General features: G+C 50.1%; 1 protein-coding gene across 3 annotated transcripts in view; it reads right to left on the bottom strand.

Moving 5' to 3' along the window:
• The window catches only part of NHSL3 (NHS like 3), a 70,184-nt gene that overhangs the window by 4,199 nt on the left and 43,877 nt on the right, over window positions 1-22,108 (bottom strand). For all 3 annotated transcript variants that reach the window (XM_088153801.1, XM_088153806.1, XM_088153795.1), the window contains exons 2-6: window positions 19,399-19,557; window positions 16,046-16,101; window positions 5,981-6,098; window positions 4,863-4,979; window positions 141-3,209 (exon numbers count right to left, since the gene is read on the bottom strand). In XM_088153801.1, coding sequence (XP_088009927.1) covers window positions 141-3,209; window positions 4,863-4,979; window positions 5,981-6,098; window positions 16,046-16,101; window positions 19,399-19,557 — 3,519 coding nt within the window. The remainder of the gene's footprint in view (window positions 1-140; window positions 3,210-4,862; window positions 4,980-5,980; window positions 6,099-16,045; window positions 16,102-19,398; window positions 19,558-22,108) is intronic.

The following is a 22,108-nucleotide window of genomic DNA, read 5'->3' as shown; positions in this document are numbered from 1 at the left end:
GAAAACACCCCCGTCCCACTCCCTTGCAGTTACTGCTCCACCCGCTGCAGCTCCCCTGAACCGGGAAGGGCCCCCACCGTGACAGATTTGCCAGCCACGCTGCTGCTGCATTGGGACCTTGCGTTTCCCGCCCCGCTCACCTTGTGCTGTGGGGCTCTGCAACTGGTTTTCGGGCGCTGCTGGGGGGCTGTCAACGCTGGACTCTGCGGGAAGGGCCCGGTTTTCAGAATCCACGTTCTCAGTCCTCTCCCCGACGTCTGGATCCTCGACTCCGGGGGACTTTGGGCTTGGGGGGGGCTGCCGGTGCCCTGGCCCGAGAGAAGGCTTCTTGGCAATGGGAGGGGGGATCTTCTGGGGCTTGGGGGCCTTGCCTGAGCCCTGCGGATGCAGCCCCGGGGCCGCTGTGGATCGCTGGCTGGAGACAGTCATCAGTTCAGCCACCAGACTCTTCTGCAGGCTGGCCTGAGCCTCCGAAGAGGACGCTGTCTCGATGACCAGCTTCCTGGGGCCTTTGGCAAAAATGAAGCTGGCGGTGGAAGCGGGCGACTTGCAGACTGGGGACACCGGGCCGTTGTTTGACTCGGCGGCAGGGACGCCCGGCAGCGCCACCCGGCTCCCGGCCTTCCTCTCGGCCATTCCGAGGCTCGCCGCTTCCCTGGAAGACAAGGTGGAGGCCTTCAAGCGCACGGCCTCGTGCAGCGGGTTCACCGCTTCCTTCGAAGCGGGCTGGCCCCCCCGCAGGGACAGGGACTTGCGGAGAGGCTTCTGGGGGGCGGAGGGGCCCATCTTCCCGTTGGTGGCCACATGCGGCCTGCTGGGCTCCGTGGGGGATCTGGTCCCGGCTGGGCCGACCGCGGGGCCGTGAGCATCCACGTCAACCGAGCGCAGGCGAACCATCTGCAGCAGAGATGGTGTAACGATGGGCAGACTGGCATCCTCCTTGGGCACTGAGCTGCCCTTGCTGCGAGGGGCGGGCTCCTTCTTGAGGTCGGGGTGGGAGCCGCTGGGTGGCTTCTTAGTTTGAACGGGGAGGCTGGAGGGCGGGGGCGCAGCCATCGCCGAGGCCGTGGGGTTCCTGGGGCCGAGCTGAGAGCTGGGCGGTTCCCTGCTTGGCGAAACTTTGGGTAGCGGGCAGGGCTCTGTGCTTGGAGCTGGCAGCGGCGAACTGCCCTCGACTCCCTGCTGCAGGATCTTGGCGGAGACCATGGTGGAGAAGGAGAGCGAGGAAGAGGGCACCGCATTGTCCTGCCCTGCAGGGGCTGCTCTCTGGGGGCCTGGGGGGGCCTCTGTAGTACCTGTCTCTGCAGAGGGGGCTTCTGCAGACTCAGCCTGCAAGAGCGGGGGGGGCAGCAGAAAGCAGGCCTCGTCTGGCGGAGGAAAGTCAGCCATGGAGAGATCATGCTCATCTGTCGGGGGTGGGGGCGGAGGGAGCCACAGGGGGTCTGCGGAAGCCCCCAGCTCAGTCTCCGAAGGAACCGGCGCGGCAGCAGTGTCCACAGGACTCGGCTCGGCCTTCTTCGCAGGGGGCGGAGGGGGGTGGTAGGCCGGCGGAGGGGATGGTGGGGGCGACCCCCTCTTTGCGAGAGGGCTTGGCTGCTTCGGGGCTTGGCTGCTGAGGAGCAAGGCGGCCACCGCCCCTTCCTTGCTCTTTGGCTCGGTGGGTGGCGGGGAGAAGGGCGCCAGGACCTTCGGGTGGGGAGGGATGACCAAGTGATCCACGTTACGTGGGGTGGCAGGAGAGGAGCCAGAGAGGGAGCCGGGAGTGGGCAGGACCGTCCCTTCGGGGGGCGCGGGGTCGGAGGCCGAGGAGGACAGGGAGGAGGAGGAGAGGGAGGGTCCCGGGGACTGCAGAGAGCAGACGCGCTCCGGCTTCTTCGGCTGGGGCCTCTTCTTCCCGGGCGAGGCGGTATGGGCGAGGAGGCCTTTGGGGTGGAGGGTGGGGGTGCCGCTCTGGCTCGAATACCCGCTCGAGGGAGACATTGTGCGGCCAAAGCGGTCGGGAGAGCCGGGCTCCTGAGCCTCGCGGCTCCCGTCGACCTCCTGCAGCGTGCTGATGGTCCTCGGGCTCCGGTGAGAGATGTCTGGAGAGCAGGCCGGACTGCCGGACTGCAGGCTGCTGGTGCCTCTCGGGGAGGCAGGGGAGAAGACGTCGTCCTCGCTGGCGCCTTCCCGGTGGGGCCTCCGCTCCGGCTTGGGAGGCAGCCCCATTCCTCGGGGCGCCCCTTCGGCTTCCAGCTGCTGAGCCTTCTGGTGCAAGGAGTAAGTCCTCCGGGGAGGCATGGGGGCCACCTTCATTTTCCTGAGCGAGACGCTACGGGTCGAGGACCGGTCACTGCGCACACTTGCACTGTCCGAGCCCTCAGTCACGCTGCCGGTGCTGTAAGCGGGTGAGGCCCGGCCGCTGCTCCCCGACGGCCGCACCCCCAGGAGGCTGGGGGAGGCGGGGGCGGCCTTGGCCCTGACCTGCCTGGAGCTGGCGGGGCTGAGGGAGCTGAGCTGGTCAGGGTCAGGCCTGCCCACAGAGGGGCCTGTGCTGCCCAGCCCAGCCTCATCCCTGTGGCCGCTGGGGCCCCCGTGGGAAGAGATGGTAGAAGCGTTGGAGACAATGGTCTCTGTGGACTGTGAATGGCTCCAGTTGTCGCTGGAGGAGGAGTGCTCACGGCTGCGGGGGGCAGTGGGGAAGTGGCCCGTGGAGCGCACCGAGAGCGCTGGGCTTGCGGTGGCCAGGCTGCAACGGCTGAGGGTACGCACCCGGTTGCGGGACAGAGCAATGACATCCACCATGGGCGGCAAAATGGCATTGGGAATAATCTTCGACAGGTAGGTACCCTGTGGTGAGATGGACATGACTGGGCTCAGGAGCTCAGAGGAGCTGGGCTGGGTGGTTATCCAGGGAACGGCCAAGGACCTGGGCCTGGCCACAGGAGACAGTTTGGCTGCCGTCTTGTGGCCCAGCACCGAGTCGTCGTAGTAGACATGGTTGATGTGCTGCTGGAGGGCAGCCTCTGAGGCGTGAGCCTCAAGAGCCTGGAGGGAGACACGGGCACCCCTCTCAGGGAGGGCGGTGGGCAGCGGCTTCCCATCGATGGTGGGGATCTGGATGGCAGGGCTGGGCAACTGACTCCCGTTCACCAGGGGTGGCAGGCCTGGGCCAGCTCTAACAGCAATGCTGCCGGGCCGTTTCTTGGAGTCGCACCCGTTGCTCAGGCCTGCAGGCAGAAAGAAGAATGGGCATTAAGGTCATCAACCCAAGACAGAAGTGAAGAAGGAAATGGGTTGGGACCAAGGCCAGAAAACCAGAGCCCTTACATCCCAGAAGCGCTTTGCCAGTCCCTTTCCATTCCTTTCGCTCAACACATAAGCGGGTGCCACACATCCCTTAAAATATCACGGCTGGTATCGGCTTAGCATGTTGCATGAACCCAGCCAGAATAGTTGCAAGGCATGTTTATGGCTCAATGCAATGTGTAAATCCAGTCCTGGTTGCGCACAACTGAGCCCAAAGGGAAATACTGTGACCACTCACAATCTCAGGAACAACCCCATCTTAATGCGCCATCTTAACGCAAGGAGGAACATCTCCTCAGTGCAAAGGAAACCAGGCCAACAAGTTGTCTGGTTCACACAATATGCTAAATACAATGGCTGTGTTTGTTGACTTTAGTCCCAAGTAAGTAAATCAGATTAAGGCATAAAAAGATGGTCTAGTTCATATAATACGCTTAGACAAGGGCTGGGTTCCCACAATAAGCTGAACCCCAAACTACTCAGCCCCATTTTAGCTGAGCTCAGCACTGTGTGCAAAGCCAACCAACATCTGGCTGTTCTGGCCATGCAGCCAACCTTCTCCTCTTGGTTGGCCAAGCAGGAGATAGGAATTGGCATCATGGCGTGGTGTCACCCCATGCCCTGACAGGCTCCAGGCAACGATCTGGCCCAAACCATCAACAGGTGCAGGAAAGGACCAACAAGAGGCAGCTCACGGGAAAGTCAAGGAGGAGAAAAAAAACCACATAATGGGATTTATGTTCTAGGAGCTTTAGGTTTGCCTTAAAAAAATCTGGAGTAAAAAACTGCTGCAGCTCAACTCAAATGCCATTTGAGAACAAGTCTAGAATTTTCCATTCTAGGCTAAGTTTAGATAATCGTTCTTCGCTTTAATTCTGGAATTTATATTCTGCATTGTAGCAGGACGTCTTCCACACTCATGAAGCTTAAAGCAAAATCTACACTGAGGTGGTAACTATAATGGTCAGTAAGTAAACGCTGCGTGCCTTGAAAGCCAGCCCAAATGGCAAGCTCCTACTGAAGCCAAGGAGCCACACACAGACAGGCCTGGTCAACAAAACCCAGCTCAGCTTCAGGGGCATCCTGTTTGGCACAGGGTGGGCTCCCCCAGAACAAATTCCGGGGCCACAAACTCAGTAGGTGACAGATTAAAGCTGTTTCTCCTCTCTAAAAATAACACCTGGTCAAAAACAAAGTGCTAAAAATTGCTCTGTAGGGCAATCACTGCTCCCTGTAGGAATGGGGCTCAGGAGGTCAACGGTCTCCATCTGGGAATCAGGGGGCCAGATCCTTTCTAGGGGCTGATGCTTCCCCAACGCCTTAGCTAAGCAAGCATTTTATACACACGGATTGACTTAAAGGGGGGCCTATTCCATCTTCTGCCCTACCACAGCATTGACTGTACCTGCACCAGAAGCCTTTCTCCAGACTCTCACCAACCACCCCCAATTTACCTAGCCAGGATCCACGATGCAAACAGAAGACAGGCAGTTGGATCTCCTTGCCATCTAACAATCCGGACGCAGGTCCCCCGCCCACCGCCTCCCCTGGTTCGTGCCCAGCCCGCGGCTTACCCAGCTCCTTCTGCACGTGTTGAGGCAGCCCCAGAACTGTCGTCCTCCGCTCCCTCCGCCTCTTTTCTCCCTTCCCAGAGGATTTGGGAAAGGAATCGTGTGGCCGGAAGGTGGAGCCTGCAAGCGGCCGAGAGAGACAAACCGAGTGAGGCCAGCAAAAGGTACAGTGATTGCCCAAAATTTGGCAGCAGAACATAAGCATCCATTGGCAATTTTTTTCCTGACAGGGCTTTTGCAAATATGTCAGATTGAATAGATGCGCTAAGACTCCACCTCAACACACTTACTTTGCTTAAAACTAAAAGGCAAGCCTTACAAAGCTTGAGGCAAAAGGGGGCAAAGGATTCAGACTGTTTCTTCCTGTAAGGGACCTCCTGTCGGCCTCAAGGCCTCCGAGGTCCTGGGGGGGGGCAAAATGGTGCCTCGCTTGGCTTATCTCCAGCCACATGTGCTGGGGGTGGGCTCGGGCCCCCCTTGAACTGAGATTTCTCAAGAACCACGGCACGGTGGGGCTGGGAGGGAGTCCCACCCGCTGCTCAGTGCAGGAATCAAACTGAAGCGTCCCAGATCAGTGGCTGCCCAGCCCCTCTTGAACCTCCCCGCTGAAAGGGCGCCCACCAAGCTCTCTGGGCCGGCGGCTCAATGGCTGAACTCCTCTTCCAATCCTTCTTGCCAACAGAATCTGCCTTTCTGTACCCTGAGAGCTTATCCTCAACCCTGCTCTCTGGACAACAGAGAAATACAGCTCTTGACATCCCTTCAGAGAAGGACATCCTTTCAGAGAAGGTCTTCTCTTCTCTGACTGCAAACACCCCAACTCCTCCAGTCCGTCTCCCCAGGCCAGCTCCCACTTCCCTGCTGCCCTCCCCTGGACCCAACCCCAGTCTGCCTGAACCCGCAGGACGGCAGCCGGCTCCACCCCAGGCAGGGGAGGTCTGTGGCCACCAAGAGGTTCGATGCCGAGAGGCTGCTGCTGTTCGGCTTCCGCCTGGCCCCTTCCTTTGGTTGGAGAGCAAACTCCTCTCGTGTCCCCGGCTCAGCATTGGAGCCCTCAGAGTCAGGAAAGAGCCCAGAGCCTCGGTTGTCCTTCCCACTCCAGGACGCCTGCTGGCCGGTACCTTTCCTCTGGATCATTTCAGAGCGGACAGACATGGCGTCCTCGGAGGCGTTCTCCGTGGTGCAAGAGGAGGCTTGACTTCGGATGGAGAGATCATCGCCCTCAGTGGACTGGGAAGACTGTGCGTCACATGGGAAGGCAAAAAAATAGGCAGTGTGAAAAGCCCTATAACAGCTCCTCTTTTTAAAAAAAAAAAAAAAAATTACATATACAAATATAATCAGAGAAAGCAGCAACAAAAACATTTTAAATAAAGAAAGTTTGCAAGCACTCTGAAGCTGATTAAAAAATTGAAACAAAGTTGATATAAACCTATGTATTAAAATGTCTCTGTCAATTTGGAAGCCGGAATCGGTGTTCAGATCCCACAAGCATATCCTCAGGCTTGTCCTCCACAACTGACACTTTCTGAAGGGCCAGGGGGCACGCCAAAACGCACACCGGCAATCTGCCACACACAGATGTTCAACAGCGCAGTGCAAGAACCTTTCCAGCAGAAACACGGGACAGGACCACGGACAAAATCTGCCAACCAGTTGCTTCCCTCTCTTGCCTTGCAGGAGGAAGCAAGCTCCGGACACGGACGGAAGCATTCCGCGTGCCCACCAGGTGGCGCTGCTTGGCTGCCATAATCTTGCTGTTGCTCCCACAGGAAAAGAAGCCTGCAGGCTTGTGCTTTCAAGGGCACAAATCCGTCTGACCCGAGGGCCACGGAAACAGGGCAAAACGGTCCATTAGACTGCCTTAGTTTCGCATGTTTGTCGGGACAGTTGCTGGGTCTCTCAATTCGAGCCCTGCCTTCCTGCAGAGACGCAAGAGCAGTGGGAAGAATCAGCAGCAGTGGAAAAGCCTATCCAGATGGGGAGTGGGCTGTACTTAGGGGTACACACCCCCTGGTTAAGCAGATGCCCACCATTTCCTATCAGAGAGTAAGATTAGGAAACACTTTCCCTTGACGCTTTGGAGAGCAAAAGGTGTGGATGAGGCCATCCTGGTTTAGACTAAGGATAAAGCAGCATGGAAGACGTGCGGATGACCCAAAGGCTACTGGACCCCCCTCCCACTCAGCCAGCATTTTGTGGGTGCAGTTCTGTGAACTACAGTGCTGTGCAATGAAAGAAGCTTGCTTTCTACACAACATTCAGCAAAGGGCCTCAACGATCATTTTGAGTCTTTGGGTTGCGAAGACAGGCATGCAACTGCATGCAACGTCGCCAAAATCGACTCCTGTGCTTGACAAGGGCTGGTGGGGTGGGGTGGGGGGTGTCAATGCGGTAGTTCAAGTTTTCTTATGTTCCCCCCAAGAACTCAAGACAGCAGATGTAGGACTCCCATTTACAGTGCCATCCCTGTGAGGTAGGCTGGGCTGAAAGAGAGTCACTGGGCCAAAGTCACACAGGGCGTTCCCATGGCTGAGGATGGGCTTGAACCCGTCCTATTCCAACGCCTTCACCACCACCACACGGGAAAGAGAGAATCTTTCCAAGCAAGATCGGAAGCAGAAGAACGTTACAAAAATAGTGAATGTTACACACAGGTGATGCACATTTGCTCCACTTGTTACACTGCAGGCAAGCTGCGGAGTTCAGGTATCTCAGGCTGTGCGATGGGAAATTGCTCGGTCGCACTTTGGACATAATACCCCTCAGAGAGGGGTTTTGAGTACCATGTTTTTGTCTTGATTTCCAGAGGGCTGCAATTTTCCAATGACTCAAGTTGCCTTTTTCAAATTTAAATTTTAAATGAGAGCCAGTTTCGAGTAGTGGTTCAGGTGGTGGATTAGAAACTGGGAGGTTGTGAGTTCTAGTCCTCCTCTAGGCGTGAAAGCTGGCTGGGAGACCCTGGGCCAGTCATTCTCTCTCAGCCCAGCCCACCTCACAGGGCTGTTGATGTGGGGAAAAGAAGAGGCAGGAGAATTAGGTATATATTAAAAAGTTGTATATAAAAAGGCAGGATATTATAATATTAATAATAATAATCCCCCAGTGAAGCACTATGTTGACGTGGTTCTGGGGCTTGCGTGCTCCGAGGTGGACGAGAGCTGAGCCAGAGGTTCAACCACACTGGACAGGTCTCATCAGAGGCCAGATGAAGAGTGTCTCTCCCATAAACAATATGGTGAGATACCATTTACAGAAACCTATACCGGATCGGTCATTGCCCAGGACGAGGACTGTGCTACGCGTTCTAGTTCCTGGGCATCTGGTGACAAGTGAGCTACAGGACTCAGGACTGCTGACTGAGCAACCAGGGCCAGCAGCTGCAGGACTACTGGAAGAAAAGTTGTTTACCCATTGCAAATATATGACGACTGAAAACAAATGTTCTGCTGTTACAAATCAAGTCCAACGAGAAGAGGATATCTGAAAAGAATGCACCACTTCTGGAAAGAACAACACCCAAAATCAGAAATAAGAGAACAGAGGCTAGCAGATCAATGTTGATTTATAACATGAACTAAAGTATTCGCAGAAGTAGAACTGCAAGAACTGCAAAGGTCTATCCAGGGCAAAGAAATCGAAGCCTTGCCAGAAGTAGCTCAGGCTGTAGAGGCAAACCAGGGGGAGTCGGCAGTAGAGGAAGCAGTGGGGCAAAAAAGTATTTAGTCAGCCACCAATTGTGCAAGTTCTCCCACTTAAAAAGATGAGAGAGGCCTGTAATTTTCATCATAGGTATACCTCAACTATGAGAGACAAAATGGGGGAAAAAATCCAGAAAATCACATTGTCTGATTTTTAAAGAATTTATTTGCAAATCATGGTGGAAAATAAGTATTTGGTCAGTATCAAAAGTTCATCTCAATACTTTGTTATATAACCTTTGCTGGCAATGACAGGGGTCAAACGTTTTCTGTAAGTCTTCACAAGGTTTTCACACACTGTTGCTGGTATTTTGGCCCATTCCTCCATGCAGATCTCCTCTAGAGCAGTGATGTTTTGGGGCTGTCGCTGGGCGACACGGACTTTCAGCTCCCTCCAAAGGTTTTCCATGGGGTTGAGATCTGGAGACCGGCTAGGCCACTCCAGGACCTTGAAATGCTTCTTACGAAGCCACTCCTTCGTTGCCCGGGCGGTGTGTTTGGGATCATTGTCATGCTGAAAGACCCAGCCACCTTTCATCTTCAATGCCCTTGCTGATGGAAGGAGGTGTTCACTCAAAATCTCACGATACATGGCCCCATTCATTCTTTCCTTTACAAGGATCAGTCGTCCTGGTCCCTTTGCAGAAAAACAGCCCCAAAGCATGATGTTTCCACCCCCATGCTTCACAGTAGGTATGGTGTTCTTTGGATGCAACTCGGCATTCTCTCTCCTCCAAACACAACGAGTTGAGTTTAGACCAAAACGTTCTACTTTGGTTTCATCTGACCATATGACATTCTCCCAATCCTCTTCTGGATCATCCAAATGCTCTCTAGCAAACTTCAGACGGGCCCAGACATGTACTGGCTTAAGCAGGGGGACACGCCTGGCACTGCAGGATTTGAGTCCCTGGCGGCGTAGTGTGTTACTGATGGTAGCCTTTGTTACTTTGGTCCCAGCTCTCTGCAGGTCATTCACTAGGTCCCCCCGTGTGGTTCTGGGATTTTTGCTCACCGTTCTTGTGATCATTTTGACCCCACGGGGTGAGATCTTGCGTGGAGCCCCAGATCGAGGGAGATTATCAATGGTCTTGTATGTCTTCCATTTTCTAATTATTGCTCCCACAGTTGATTTCTTCACACCAAGCTGCTTGCTTATTGCAGATTCAGTCTTCCCAGCCTGGTACAGGTCTACAATTTTGTTTCTGGTGTCCTTCGACAGCTCTTTGGTCTTGGCCATAGTAGAATTTGGAGTGTGACTGTGTGAGGTTGTGGACAGGTGTCTTTTATACCGATAACAAGGTCAAACAGGTGCCATTACTACAGGTAACGAGTGGAGGACAGAGGAGCCTCTTAAAGAAGTAGTTACAGGTCTGTGAGAGCCAGACATCTTGCTTGTTTGTAGGTGACCAAATACTTATTTTCCACCATGATTTGCAAATAAATTCTTTAAAAATCAGGCAATGTGATTTTCTGGATTTTTTTTTCTCATTTTGTCTCTCATAGTTGAGGTATACCTATGATGAAAATTACAGGCCTCTCTCATCTTTTTAAGTGGGAGAACCTGCACAATTGGTGGCTGACTAAATACTTTTTTGCCCCACTGTATGCTGGCTTCCTCTACTGCTGACTTCCCCTGGGTTGCCTCTACAGTCTGAGCTACTTCTGGCAAGGATTCAACACTGTGGCTGTTGAATCGTTTTCATTCCCAAACCAGGCACCCTCTCCTCTGCCTTCTCCCCAGAAAGAACGAAGCCCTCCAACTAAAAAACAAAAGGAATTGAAACAAAGAATAACTGAGCATCTAGAGCAGCACAAAAAGAACAGAATAAGGTTGCCTGCATTGAAGCTTGTTACAAAGAAACAGCTAGCACAAGAATTAAAAGATGCCAGTACTGTAATATCTAATATAAGCACCGGGTCACTGCAAGAAACAAACCAACTGATGTACAGCACAGCTGCAGTTATGACTGAATAGCTTGGATGCAAAATCAACAAACAAGAAAAAAAGCCAAACGATGCACCACCAAAATGGAAGATCAGGTTGGAAAGTAAGATCAGCATGCTAAGATCAGATGTAAGCAAGCTAGAACAGATGAAAGAAAAGAAGCTGAAGAACAAGAAGACCAAAGAATACCCGATCAAGAAATATCACCTAGAAACAAGGAAGATCAAGGAAGCACTGGAAATAATAAAGCAGCAAATAACAACCATAGCCAAGAAGATCAGCAAATACAAAGCTTGAATTGCACACTACAGGCAGAATCTCCAATTTCAGTCAAATCAGAAACGTTTCTACCCATCCATCAATGGAGAGACCGCAATGAACCATTCAAAACCTGACAAAGCAGCAACAGTGCAGTTCTGGGCGCAGCTATGGGACAACCCAAAGAAATACAACAAGAATGCAGCTTGGATAAAGGAGGTGGATAAGAATAAAAAAGGAGCTGAAATGAAAGAACCTGTAATAACAGCAGAAATGGTGGAGAAAAGGGCAAGAAAAATCAAGAATTGGTCAGCACCAGGTGGAGATGAATTGCATGGTTTTTGGTTTAACAACATACTGCAAGAAGATGAAATTGAAGATTGGTTAACACCTGGCAAAACCTACCTGATAATGAAAGATCCACCAAAAGGGATCAGGCAACTACAGGCCAGTTAACTGCTTGCCAACAACTTTCAAACTGCTAACTGGTGTGGTAGCTGATGCACTCAACAGCATCTAGTTGAAAACAAGTTCTTTCCATCTGAGCAGAAAGGAAACCACCCAAGCAGCAGAGGAACAAAAGATCAGCTCCTAATTGACAAGATGATTTTGGAAAACTGCAAGAGAAGGAAGACCAACTTGAATGTAGCTTGGATTGATTACAGGAAGGCATTTGACTCCCTGCCACATGACGGGATAATCAAGTGCCTAGAAATAACAGGACTTAGTAGAAACATCAGAAGCTTTGTGCAAAGATCAACGGCCCAATGGAAGATACAGTTGCTGGTAAATGGTGATAGATTGGGAGAGGTTAATGTCAACAGAGGAATCTTTCAAGGAGACTCAATATCACTACTATTGTTTGTCATTGCATTGATTCCTCTGTCAACAATACTGAACAAGTCAGGCCATGGCTATCAAACATCAAAAACATCTGCCAGGCTATCCCATCTCCTTTACATGGATGATCTGAAGCTGTATGGAGAAACACCATCTGAAATAGAATCGCTGCTCAATACTGTCTGAATATACAACCAAGATATTGCAATGGACTTTGGACTGGACAAATGTGCCACCCTTACCATCAACAGGGGAAAAATAGTGAAAACTGAAGGAATCAAGATGACCTATGGAAATAACATCAAGAATCTGGATAAAGATCACTACAAATACCTGGGCATCCTTCAAGCTGACAACATCAAACACACTGAAGTCAAGAAGAAGGTTAGTAGTGAATACATCATGAGAGCAAGAAGATCTTAAAGTCCAAGCTCAGTGGAGGAAATACCATCAAGGCAATTAACATCAGGGCAATTCCAGTCATTAGATACACAGCTGGAATAATGGACTGGACTCAAGCAGAACTAGAAGTCCTGGATAGGAAGGCCAGAAAAATAGTGACAATGAATCATGCCCTTCATCCATGCAATGATGTTGACAGATTGTAATCAAGGAGCATAGGTGGGCAGGGAAAGTTGTAGGTACACCAGACAGTTGAAGAAGAAAAAGGGGCACTGGAAGAATATCTGAAGGACAGTGAAGAAGACGCACTGAAGCTAGTCCACCATGAAGGCTTACTGAATACTGAAGAGACCAAACTGGCCTATAAGAAAGACCAAATGAAGAATAGAAAAGAGACATGGCAAGGCAAAGTACTACATGGCCAGTACACAAAAAAACTAGCAGGCAAAGCAGATAACAAGAAGACCTGGCAATGGCTAACAGCAGGAAAGTTGAAGAAAGAGACAGAGGGGCTAATTCTGGCTGCACAAGACCAAGCCTTAAGAACGAATGCATATGAAGCCAGAATTGAGAAGACAGCAACAGACAGCAAATGCCGCCTCTGCAAAGAAGCGGAAGAAACAGTGGACCACCGAGTCAGGTGCTGCAAGAAGATCACAGAGACCGACTACAAACAACAGCACGACAAAGTAGCAACACTGGTGCATTGGAATCTCTGCAAGAAATACCAGTTGCCTGCAAGCAAGAACTGGTGGGACACAAAACAGACCAAGTCAGAGAAAATGAAGAAGCTGAAGTGCTCTGGGACTGTAGAATTCAAACACACAAGCGTCTGCCACACAACACCCCAGACTTAACCATTGTTGGTAAGACAGACAAAAAAGTCTGGATAGTGGACACTGCAATATCTGGAGACAGCAGAATAGAAGAGAAAGAACTGGAGAAAATCACAAAATACAGTCCTGCAAATAGAAGTAGAATGTTATAGGCACCTTATGTGCAATCCCAAAACATCTGGAGCACCAGCTGAAGACCATCGGCGTTGACAAAGTCACCATCAGTCCATTGCAAAAGGCAGCTTTGCTTGGAATAGCTTTTATCCTGAGATGGTGTCTTTAACACCCTCAAACAACATCTACCTATCCCAGGTCCTTGGGAAGGACTCAACAGGTGGATAAAAATGCCAAATCCAGTCTAAACTTCTGGCTGACTATGCGACCAACAATAATAATTTTGCAACTGAAGCTGCAGCTGCTTAAATGAATTAAGAAACACCACATGATGGTTTCTGGCACACAAGGTTCTTCCCCAAACCATAAACCTGGAGAAGGGCAACTGTGGGGAGTGTCTGTGTGTGTCAGAAATGTCAAGATGGCAGTCATGACTATACACACATGGAAAAGGGGAACAGGGCTTTGATCATATAGTCATGCTGCCATCTTGACTTTTTTTACTCCTTTGTGGATACCCCTGCTTTCCTCCACATACCTGGTTTAGGGATTCTTGGTTTTTGTTTTAATAATTTTTATTGAAAATGTTTTAAAAAACAGTAAATAAAAGACAATATAAACTAAACTCAGAAAGGAAAAGAAAAATAAGAGAGAATAGAAAGTGTAAGAGAAAAGGAAAAAAAAGGAAAGAAAAAATAAGAGAAAAGAAATATTTAAAGTGACTTCCGATCTTTATCACAAGTATGAACAAACTTAGTAATTCTTCACCCCCTGCTAGGTGACATGCAAGTATCTCTTCTTCCCATAACCCATCCCTTATCCATATGCAAATCCATAAATCATTAACATTGCAGCCCTGGTATCAGCAAAAAGCCCATAAAGGGTTCCCAGAATTTTATAGAAACACGTCTTATTTTAATCTTGGTCAGACAAACCAACTTCATACCCCTTCCTTTTGCTTCTAGCAATCCTGATCTTTAATTCATTCAGATGTTGTTGTAGGATTTGATGTCTCTTCAGTTTTTCTTTTTCCCATCTCAAAGGCTTCTTCAAGGCTTTAGCAAACCTCTTTTGCAAATCCAGTAGGGAGCCCTTATCCAGGTCATTCTCTTGGCTTGTCATTTGTATTTCTACTTTAACTGTCATCTCTGTCTCATAGTCCACAATTTTTAAATTTTCCAGTCTTTCAACCATTTCTTTATATTCTAATATTTCTGCTTCAGATGAGGTTTGTTTCAGCTCTTTATCCTGGAGATCTTCCAAGGTATTCTCTTTCACACCTGTCATTTCTTCTTTAACATCTTTTGGACATAGCCTATCCATAGACTATGGACAGACATCGTTGCTGACACTGTAGCTGCTAGTTTCTGTCCCCATTCCTCAAATATCTCCTGGAGTATTTCTAATGTCAGGCCACTCTCTGTCATTTTGTCTCCAGGCTGACAAAAGACAAGCCTTTCTTTCCCTCTTTTTCTCTTTCCCTCTTTTTCTCTTTCCCTCTTTTTCTTTTTCCTTTAATGGCTGGAATCTTTAGTCCCCTCCAGTGTCCAATTTCTAAAATCATGAAGTCTTGAATTTCTGTTATGACTTAAGGTAGACTAAACAATTTAGTTCCCACAAAGGCACTGTTTATTTATATAATTATATTTCCAAAACCTTATAGCAAAAGTCCTAATATTCCAAAATTGCCTGGCCCCTTCATTTGTTTATAACTTTCTTGGATTAAAGTCTTGTTTATTCTTTGCTGTTTATTTCAAATTCTTTAAATTCTTAAGCTTATAGTTAATTTTTCTTTTATTCTGGAATGAAGGTAAACTCACCAGGTAGTTTTGAAGATCTCTATGAGCCTTAAGATAGTTAAATAGGTAATTTTCGAAAGTGAGTAGAAAGTGCAGTTAGCAAACCCAGTGTCCTTTAACAGGTTGAGAGCGTGATGGCCTCTCTTCCCTTCCCAGTGCTCAAACTCAGAGGAAACCACTATCCTGCAGTCTCCTCATGAGGAGTAGCCATCCAGAGCACAGGTGGGCAATCTCCTGTCCTCTTCTTATCCAGAGAGGTTCCATGGGACCGGTCTACTCGCCAGCCCTTTGGTCTTAGCCGCGGTTGTCATCTCCCCTCGTTTGGAGATGTGCTAGCTCACCATTCCTCACTCAGAGGTCCCTGGATTCTCAGAGGGTTTCTTTCCCCCCATTCTTTTTTCTTTTATGTTGTTGTAAATCTTAATACATTATATTTGTTTCGATGTAGTGATATTTATACAATATTAATTGATGATTTTTAACTATTGTTTAGATAACTTAGACTTTATAACTTTGAGGACAAAGAAAAGAGAAAGAAGTATTATATCAATATTAATTCAATTTAGGATGCCAGTGTCACTGAGCATAAGATTATTTAGCTTTTTCATCCGAAATTGAATATAACATTAGGAAAAAAAACCCACTGCTGATTGCATCAAAGTATTTGTTATACAATAAAGGTTTTGGTCTTGGCTAATCCCTTTGCATTCAGGTCTCCGTTGTATTGTTACTTAGTGATTTGTGTATGTACATGTTCATAAAGGAAAAAAGTAGAAAAAAGCAAATTTTAACACATTCCAGAACAAGGCACCTGGAAGAGGATGGGAGCAGCCAACTCCTGGGAAAGGGAAGCACTAGCGAGGTTCAGAGGCAAAGAGGGGCCACGGGGAGGGACAAAGTGCAGCTGGCTGAAGCCAAAGTAAACACTCCCAGAGACACAGCGGGGAGGGGAAGAGCCACCAGGCCCCCTCCGAAGGTTAAGCGCAGCACACCGGTGGGAGAGAGCTTGTCCTAAGCCAACACAGACCACCTCCTCGTTCCTCCTGCCCTGCCAGGCGAGGCTGACATCAATGGCGCCAATGAAAACTCTCCAACCATCTCCCCAAACCCGGGGCTGCCTCCAAGTTGCTGTGTTTGCACGACACGCTACATCTCAGGAATGGTGGCGCCCTAGAAGGAAGGTAGTCTAGCGAATCTGGGAGGGTCTCAGGAGGGAAACGGCTGCTGTACAGGTGTGCGCAGTGCAGCGAGGCGACGTGGGGGTCTGGGAGGCAGGCAGACGGCTTACCTGGATACTGCTGGTCTCGCTGTGGTCCCAGATCTTTCTGGCCTTCTTCTGTTTCTCTAAAACGCAACAGGAAAGACACAGCCATCTGTCAGCTCGAGAAGGTCTGGAGGCCCCCAAGCCCTCATCCAGGGAGTCTGACTGCGTAAACGGCAACACCAAAAGCTCCCGTGAGCTGGAAGCCCCCAACCATCGGTGACCTGAAGCTGCATCGGGGGGGAGCATGAAGGTGCCGGAAGCCGCTTGCTCTTTAAACAGCCGGGCCCACCAGCACCAGACTCTGCTGTGGCCCTGCGTCGGCCCATCCGCTCTGCGCAGCTGCAGAGGCTATTGCCCGCTTGGCAAATGCTGCTTGAGGGCGGAACCACCCCCAGATAAACGCTGCATCTAAAGCAAATGTCTGTGTGTGTGTGTGCGCACACGCAACACTCACAGAGCTGGGCATCCCCAGTCTAAATCTAAAAACAGCATGGTGAAGGAAGTGGATCGTGCATTTCTTTCTATCGGCTCTCATTTCGCCGGATGAAGGGGCATTGGTGTTTTGAACACTATTTCAAAGGAGAGGAGAATTTCAGGCAAATTCTCATGGGTGAAGTTCTTGCCTTCCCTTAGTTACAAGGGCGAGTGCGTCCTGACTTCCACTGTACAATCCCCTCTCAGGGGTCCGCAGCCTCCCAGGCTTCTCCCACTTCAATTAAAATCCAAGGGAACAGCCTCTTCCCCCTGTTTTTTTCAGATGGGGAGGGGGCAACCAGGAGAAAAAACGGGCAGAGAAAACACTCCCATAGGAGCCCCTCTGCTCCCTCCAACAATAAAGTCAGCTCAAAACCATTTATTTATTTGTTCAATTTTGGCACCACTCAACTCCAAAGCAAGTTTGGGCAGCTCACAACGTAACAATAAAATACAAAAGACAATAAAAATACAGTAAATGAAATTAGAAACAGGAATTAACAGAAAGGCAATCTGGACAACTCATGTCAAATATATAAAATATGAAGAACGCCTCTAACAAGGGGGGTGGGAATCCATCCACCCTGCCCCAAGGCCTGGGAGAACAGCCAGGTCTTTAAGGCTTTCCAGAATGCCATCAGGAGGGGTGGGGGGCATCAGATCTCAGGGAGACCCTCATTCCAGGCTCCCGGGGCTGCAACAGAGAAGGTGCGCTTCCTGGGTCCTGAGTGATGACGCTGCTTGATTGAGGGGACCTGGAGGGCGCCAACCTGGGCAGATGCCACAGGAGATAGGCCGTCCCTCAGATAACCAGACCCCGTCCCATGTAGGGCTTTAGCGGTGATCACCAGCACCTTGAATCTTGCTTGGATTCCCCAGTGGTCCTTGCTTAACGACGGCAACAGGGACTGCCGGCATTGCCGTTGCTAAGCAATGAGGTCGCACGCTTTACGACAGCATGGCTCAGTGATGGAAAGTCCAGCCCCAATCGCTGCTGTAACCCAAGGGCTCCCTGTAGTTACAGCCCTGGATTTTCTAGTGGTCTCCCATCCGAGTGTTAGTCAGGTCTGATCCTGCTTGGTTTTTTCATGATCAGCAAAGGTCAGCTAGCGGTAGTACTTAACCGGTCTTTTTATTATTCTTCCTCCAAAAACATTCCAGCTGAGGATAGTTCTAGTGAAAATCTAAAACAGGCCCAGCAAATTCTACACCAGTGTGTCTCAACCTTGGCAACTTTAAGACGTGTGGACTTCAACTCCCAGAATTCCCCAGCCAGCATGGCTGGCTGGGGAATTCTGGGAGTTGAAGTCCACACGTCTTAAAGTTGCCAAGGTTGAGACACGCTGCTCTACACTGCTTAAGCCTCAAATTAGGGCCTTCTGCTTCCCTCAAGGGCCAGTCCCTCCAAAGCCCACCATTGTGTGGCGTCTCCCCCCCTCTGCCATAAGGGCATCACCCTGTAGTTCCTCCCAGGGAAGGCAGAACCGCCTCCGGCAGAGAGACATATTTCAGAGCAAGGTTTCGGGGAAGAATTTCCTTTCCATCACATCACATCCTCTGACCTTACACAAGTTGCACCCAATTACATAGCCTAATCTAGCCCCTGGACCATTCGACTCCCAAAGAGGGGTCTTTGGGAAAGGGAAAAAAGTGGTCTCTGAAACACTCACTTCACCCACATGGAAAACCCCCTTCACCAATCGTGCGTAAAGCATAAAGGAACCCCTCCCAGAGACCAAAATAAAGGGTGACAAATGATGGGCTTGGCGTTTTCATTTCATTTCACATGCATTTACATTTTGGGGAAGCCTAAAAACAAAGACCCCCACCTTACCTTTACGTGAAACTTGCACGCTGCATTGTAAAAAAAACATTCTTTTTACTAATCCTAAGAATTTTATCCCGAGAAATCAGTGGAATTTTTGAACTCTGAAGCCGAGAGTTGGCAACACATTTCCCACAACGCTTCTAGATGGCATGTTCAGATTCCCAAATTATTATTTTAGGCGACTTTTTAATAAATAACCAGACTCTCCTGAGATTGCCTAATTTGGAGAGATCCCGGCATTCTTCACATGAGATATTCCAGGATTCCACACGAGAATGCTGAAATGGGTGAGATTTCAGAATTCCCCCACGTGAGCTCTGCAGAGTGACACTGCCAGAATCCCACAGGACTGAAAGGACTTTTTAAACCACAAAGGGGCGACCACAGGCTCAGATGAAGAAAACTGCCATTCTAGGCTCCCTTCAGGCTCACCAAGGATGGAATTAAAAGACAGGAAATTCTGGCCGGATATTAAGAGGAATTTCCTGACTGGAGCCGTTGAGAACAGGGCTGGACTCCCCAATTGCCGCGGGCCCCCTTGTCAGGGGTGGCTTAACAGATTCCTGCACTGGACTGGGCTGGACTAGATGACCTCTGAGAGACATCCAAATCGTCCTTCTGGGATTCTACGATCCTATTTTCTACATACACGAATTCAAGTATGGAAGTGTAGACAGCGGTTGAGTGTTTTTGGCAGAACTTTTCTCAGGCTAATGCCATCCGGAATGGGAACTCCACGACTTCCCATCCCATCACACATCCGGAGGGCACCAGGCTGGCAGAGGCTGGCCAGCGCCACGTGCAGAGCTTCCCCAGCTCTTTGCTTTGAGAGGCGATGCTGAGCAAGGGAACCTGCAATGTCAGTGTAGGGCAGTGTTGTCCAAACTTGGCCACTTTAAGATGAGTGGACTTCAACTCCCAGAATTCCCCAGCCAGCATGGGGACTGGGGAATTCTGGGAGTTGAAGTCCACTCATCTTAAAGTGGCCAAGTTTGGACAACACTGGCGTAGGGTGAGCACTCCAGGACCAATAAGCCCCCCCAGGCCCCCCAGCCACCAACCCAGCCAGCGCTACCTTGGTTCTGCAAGGACTTGAGTCCCTCCTGGGCCTGGATGTGGAGCACCTCCAGATGGGGCGGGCGGGCGCTGGGGAAGAAGACATTGTCCGGCTGCTCTTCCAGCGCCTTGTACTGGACGCTCAGCCGCTTCTCGTTCTCCGCCTTGGCAGCAGCACCTGGGGACACAGCGGGTGGGGGGAGAGTCCTCAGACTGGGCAGGCACAAGGAGGGTCCCTGTCCCCCCCACTCGATTCACACAGGAGCCAGCCGACAGCAGAGGAAGCTCCACAGCCTTTTCCTGATCTGGCCGGGCAGCAGCTCTGCCGGGTGGCAGAAGGGAAGGTCCTTCCCATCCAGCGCTGCCCAATTTTGGGCAGACAAGGCCGGGCCCTGCACCCCACGCAACCCAGCACGCAAGGCCCTGCTCGGCTGCTGAGCCGGTTCCCCCCCACCCAAAACATTCCCTAGGCTGGTGAAAGGTCCAACTCTCGAGGGAAGAGACTCTTTGCTTTCCCTCAGGAGCATCGCCGGCGCAGCGAGTCAATGCTGACGCAGCACCTCACCCCGGAGAGGAGGACGGGGCGTTTTCCCTCAGCCCAGCTGCCCTCTTGTAGCACTAAGTGCTATTATTATGTTCCACCACCTCTGGAGACACAGCTGGGCAGGGCTGATCTCTATAATGGTTAATAAAGGCTGTCCTAAACTTTGTACTGTCACCCGGTCACGGTAATCAACAGCGCCAGCCCTCAGCTGTGCAGCTTAACTTCTTTTAATGTCTGTGCTTTAAGGCTTGTGAATGCATCTGTTACGACAGGCCTTTTAATTAAACCCGCGGATCCTACCAATTTTCCTTGCATGCAAGGCGCTTACAGCAGCATTCAACTATGCAGCCCAAACTTTCTCGCAGAAATAATTTCAGTTAAATCCAGCAAGGCTTGTGCTGCACAAGACTGGGTCTCAGGCCTCGTAACACAGTTGGATTTGGTTTTAATGGATTTATTGTGGTTTATTCCTGTCCATCTAGGGCAGTGTTTCTCAAACTTGGCAATGTTAAGGTGTGCGGACTTCAACTCCCAGAATTCTGTAGCCAGCATGTGTGGAGTTCAACTCTCAGAATTCTGGCTGGGGAATTCTGGGAGTTGAAGTCCACACATCTTTAAGTTGCTGAGGTTGGGAAACACTGCTCTAGGAATATCAGTGTCCAGCTCAGCCAAGCAAAAGTCTCCTGACCAGCCCTTCTCCTTTAGGAGAACAAGTCCAGAAACCAGGACAATCCTCTGCATTGCTTTAAAAGCCTCTGGCTGGACAGAGATGCGGGCCCCTCTTCATTTCCCCCACCCTCAGCTCCAGGCTCAGCCTGTTTCCATTCGAAGCCTGTGTTTCTAAAGTGTGCAACGAAGAAGTGAAAGCGCCCACAGCAGAGTCACACGACTGATACCAGAACTATTGCGCCACCCGACCTGGCGATCCAGCTTAAAGGGCAACACTCTTCTCCTTTTATTATTGAATCAATTACAGAACCCAGCCGCTCCCAAAATGGAAAGGGGAACACTCTGGGGCAGAAGACAGGTCCGAGCAAAACCGGATCAGTTCTATTTGCATGGCTTCATTTTCAAACAGAAGCAGTTTGCCCCAACGGGAGGAACGTCGGTCACTGGTCTGACACTTCCGCGCCATCCATACAGGGTTTCATTTAGAAGTTTCACCTGGGAATGCCCAAGACTGAAACTGGTATTTGGTGGCTGGATCACACAACACACTTCACCTGGTTACTGAATTAACCCATCCTCCAGGTTTACCCAACGCATTAAATCCTAACCTAATCAAATGGGAAAGCTTCATGCAACATGACAAGCTACCAAAAAAAAAAAAAAAGTTAAACTTAGCCTAATTTAGGCCGCTGTAGGAAGGCAGACGCTAAATGTTTAACTGCCTCGGCTGACCAGTGGGGTGAGCCCAAACTCCGAGCACCCAGCATAGCTCTCCCACCGGCTCCTGAGCTGTGCACACACGAGCCACTTCTAGCAGGCAAGGTGATGGTGTCGAAAGGCACCCCGCTGACTTTGGCCCAGCAGAGGCCAAGGACTGCCCAACCCATCCGCACTGTTTATTTAAGCCGTTTCCTCTGGGATGATCTGGGTCTATAAATAGACCATTTAGCAAAGTCAGGCCTATGGCTGATCTACTGACTCCTGGAGAGGCGCCTCTAAAAATAAACCAGCAATCAACCGCCGACACTATGCGTGGCAGAAAACAGCAGCCCCCCCATTCCACCCCCCTCTGGTTTTTTAGTAAAGATAACTTGCTGCAGGCAAGATGGGTGGGGCAATGTAAGTAATTGCATAATACTAGAATCTATATCTGACCTGCAGCAGGAGACGGTCGATGTGCATGGTTTATCGAGATCTGAATTAGTTTTTCTTTCCATGAAAGGACAAGCAAGCCGCGTTTTGACCATCCATCTCCTTTCTGGGAATGTTTCTATTTCTGTATCGTTTTCTAGACCTTTTTTTCAAAAAACCCGAATTTGATACTATACTATAATGTTAATGGTTATTTACGGATGCATAGTTCCTGTTACTTTGATACAATCAAACAAAACACATGGGGGGGGAGGGAAGCCAAAAACCAGGCCTGCAGCTCACCCATCATCTTCACAAGGCTGACCGGCCCATTTTATATTGAGAACTTAGGTGTGTCACCCTATCTTTGCGTAAATCTGCCTCC

The sequence above is a fragment of the Python bivittatus genome, unplaced genomic scaffold (genome assembly GCF_059951505.1).
Source record: "Python bivittatus isolate LINGU-HERP-01145 unplaced genomic scaffold, Pbiv_v1 ctg000040_np1212, whole genome shotgun sequence".
NCBI classification, from domain to species: Eukaryota; Metazoa; Chordata; class Lepidosauria; order Squamata; family Pythonidae; genus Python; species Python bivittatus.
Note: the sequence above shows the minus strand (reverse complement) of the source record. Positions and strands in the feature narration are given on the sequence as shown.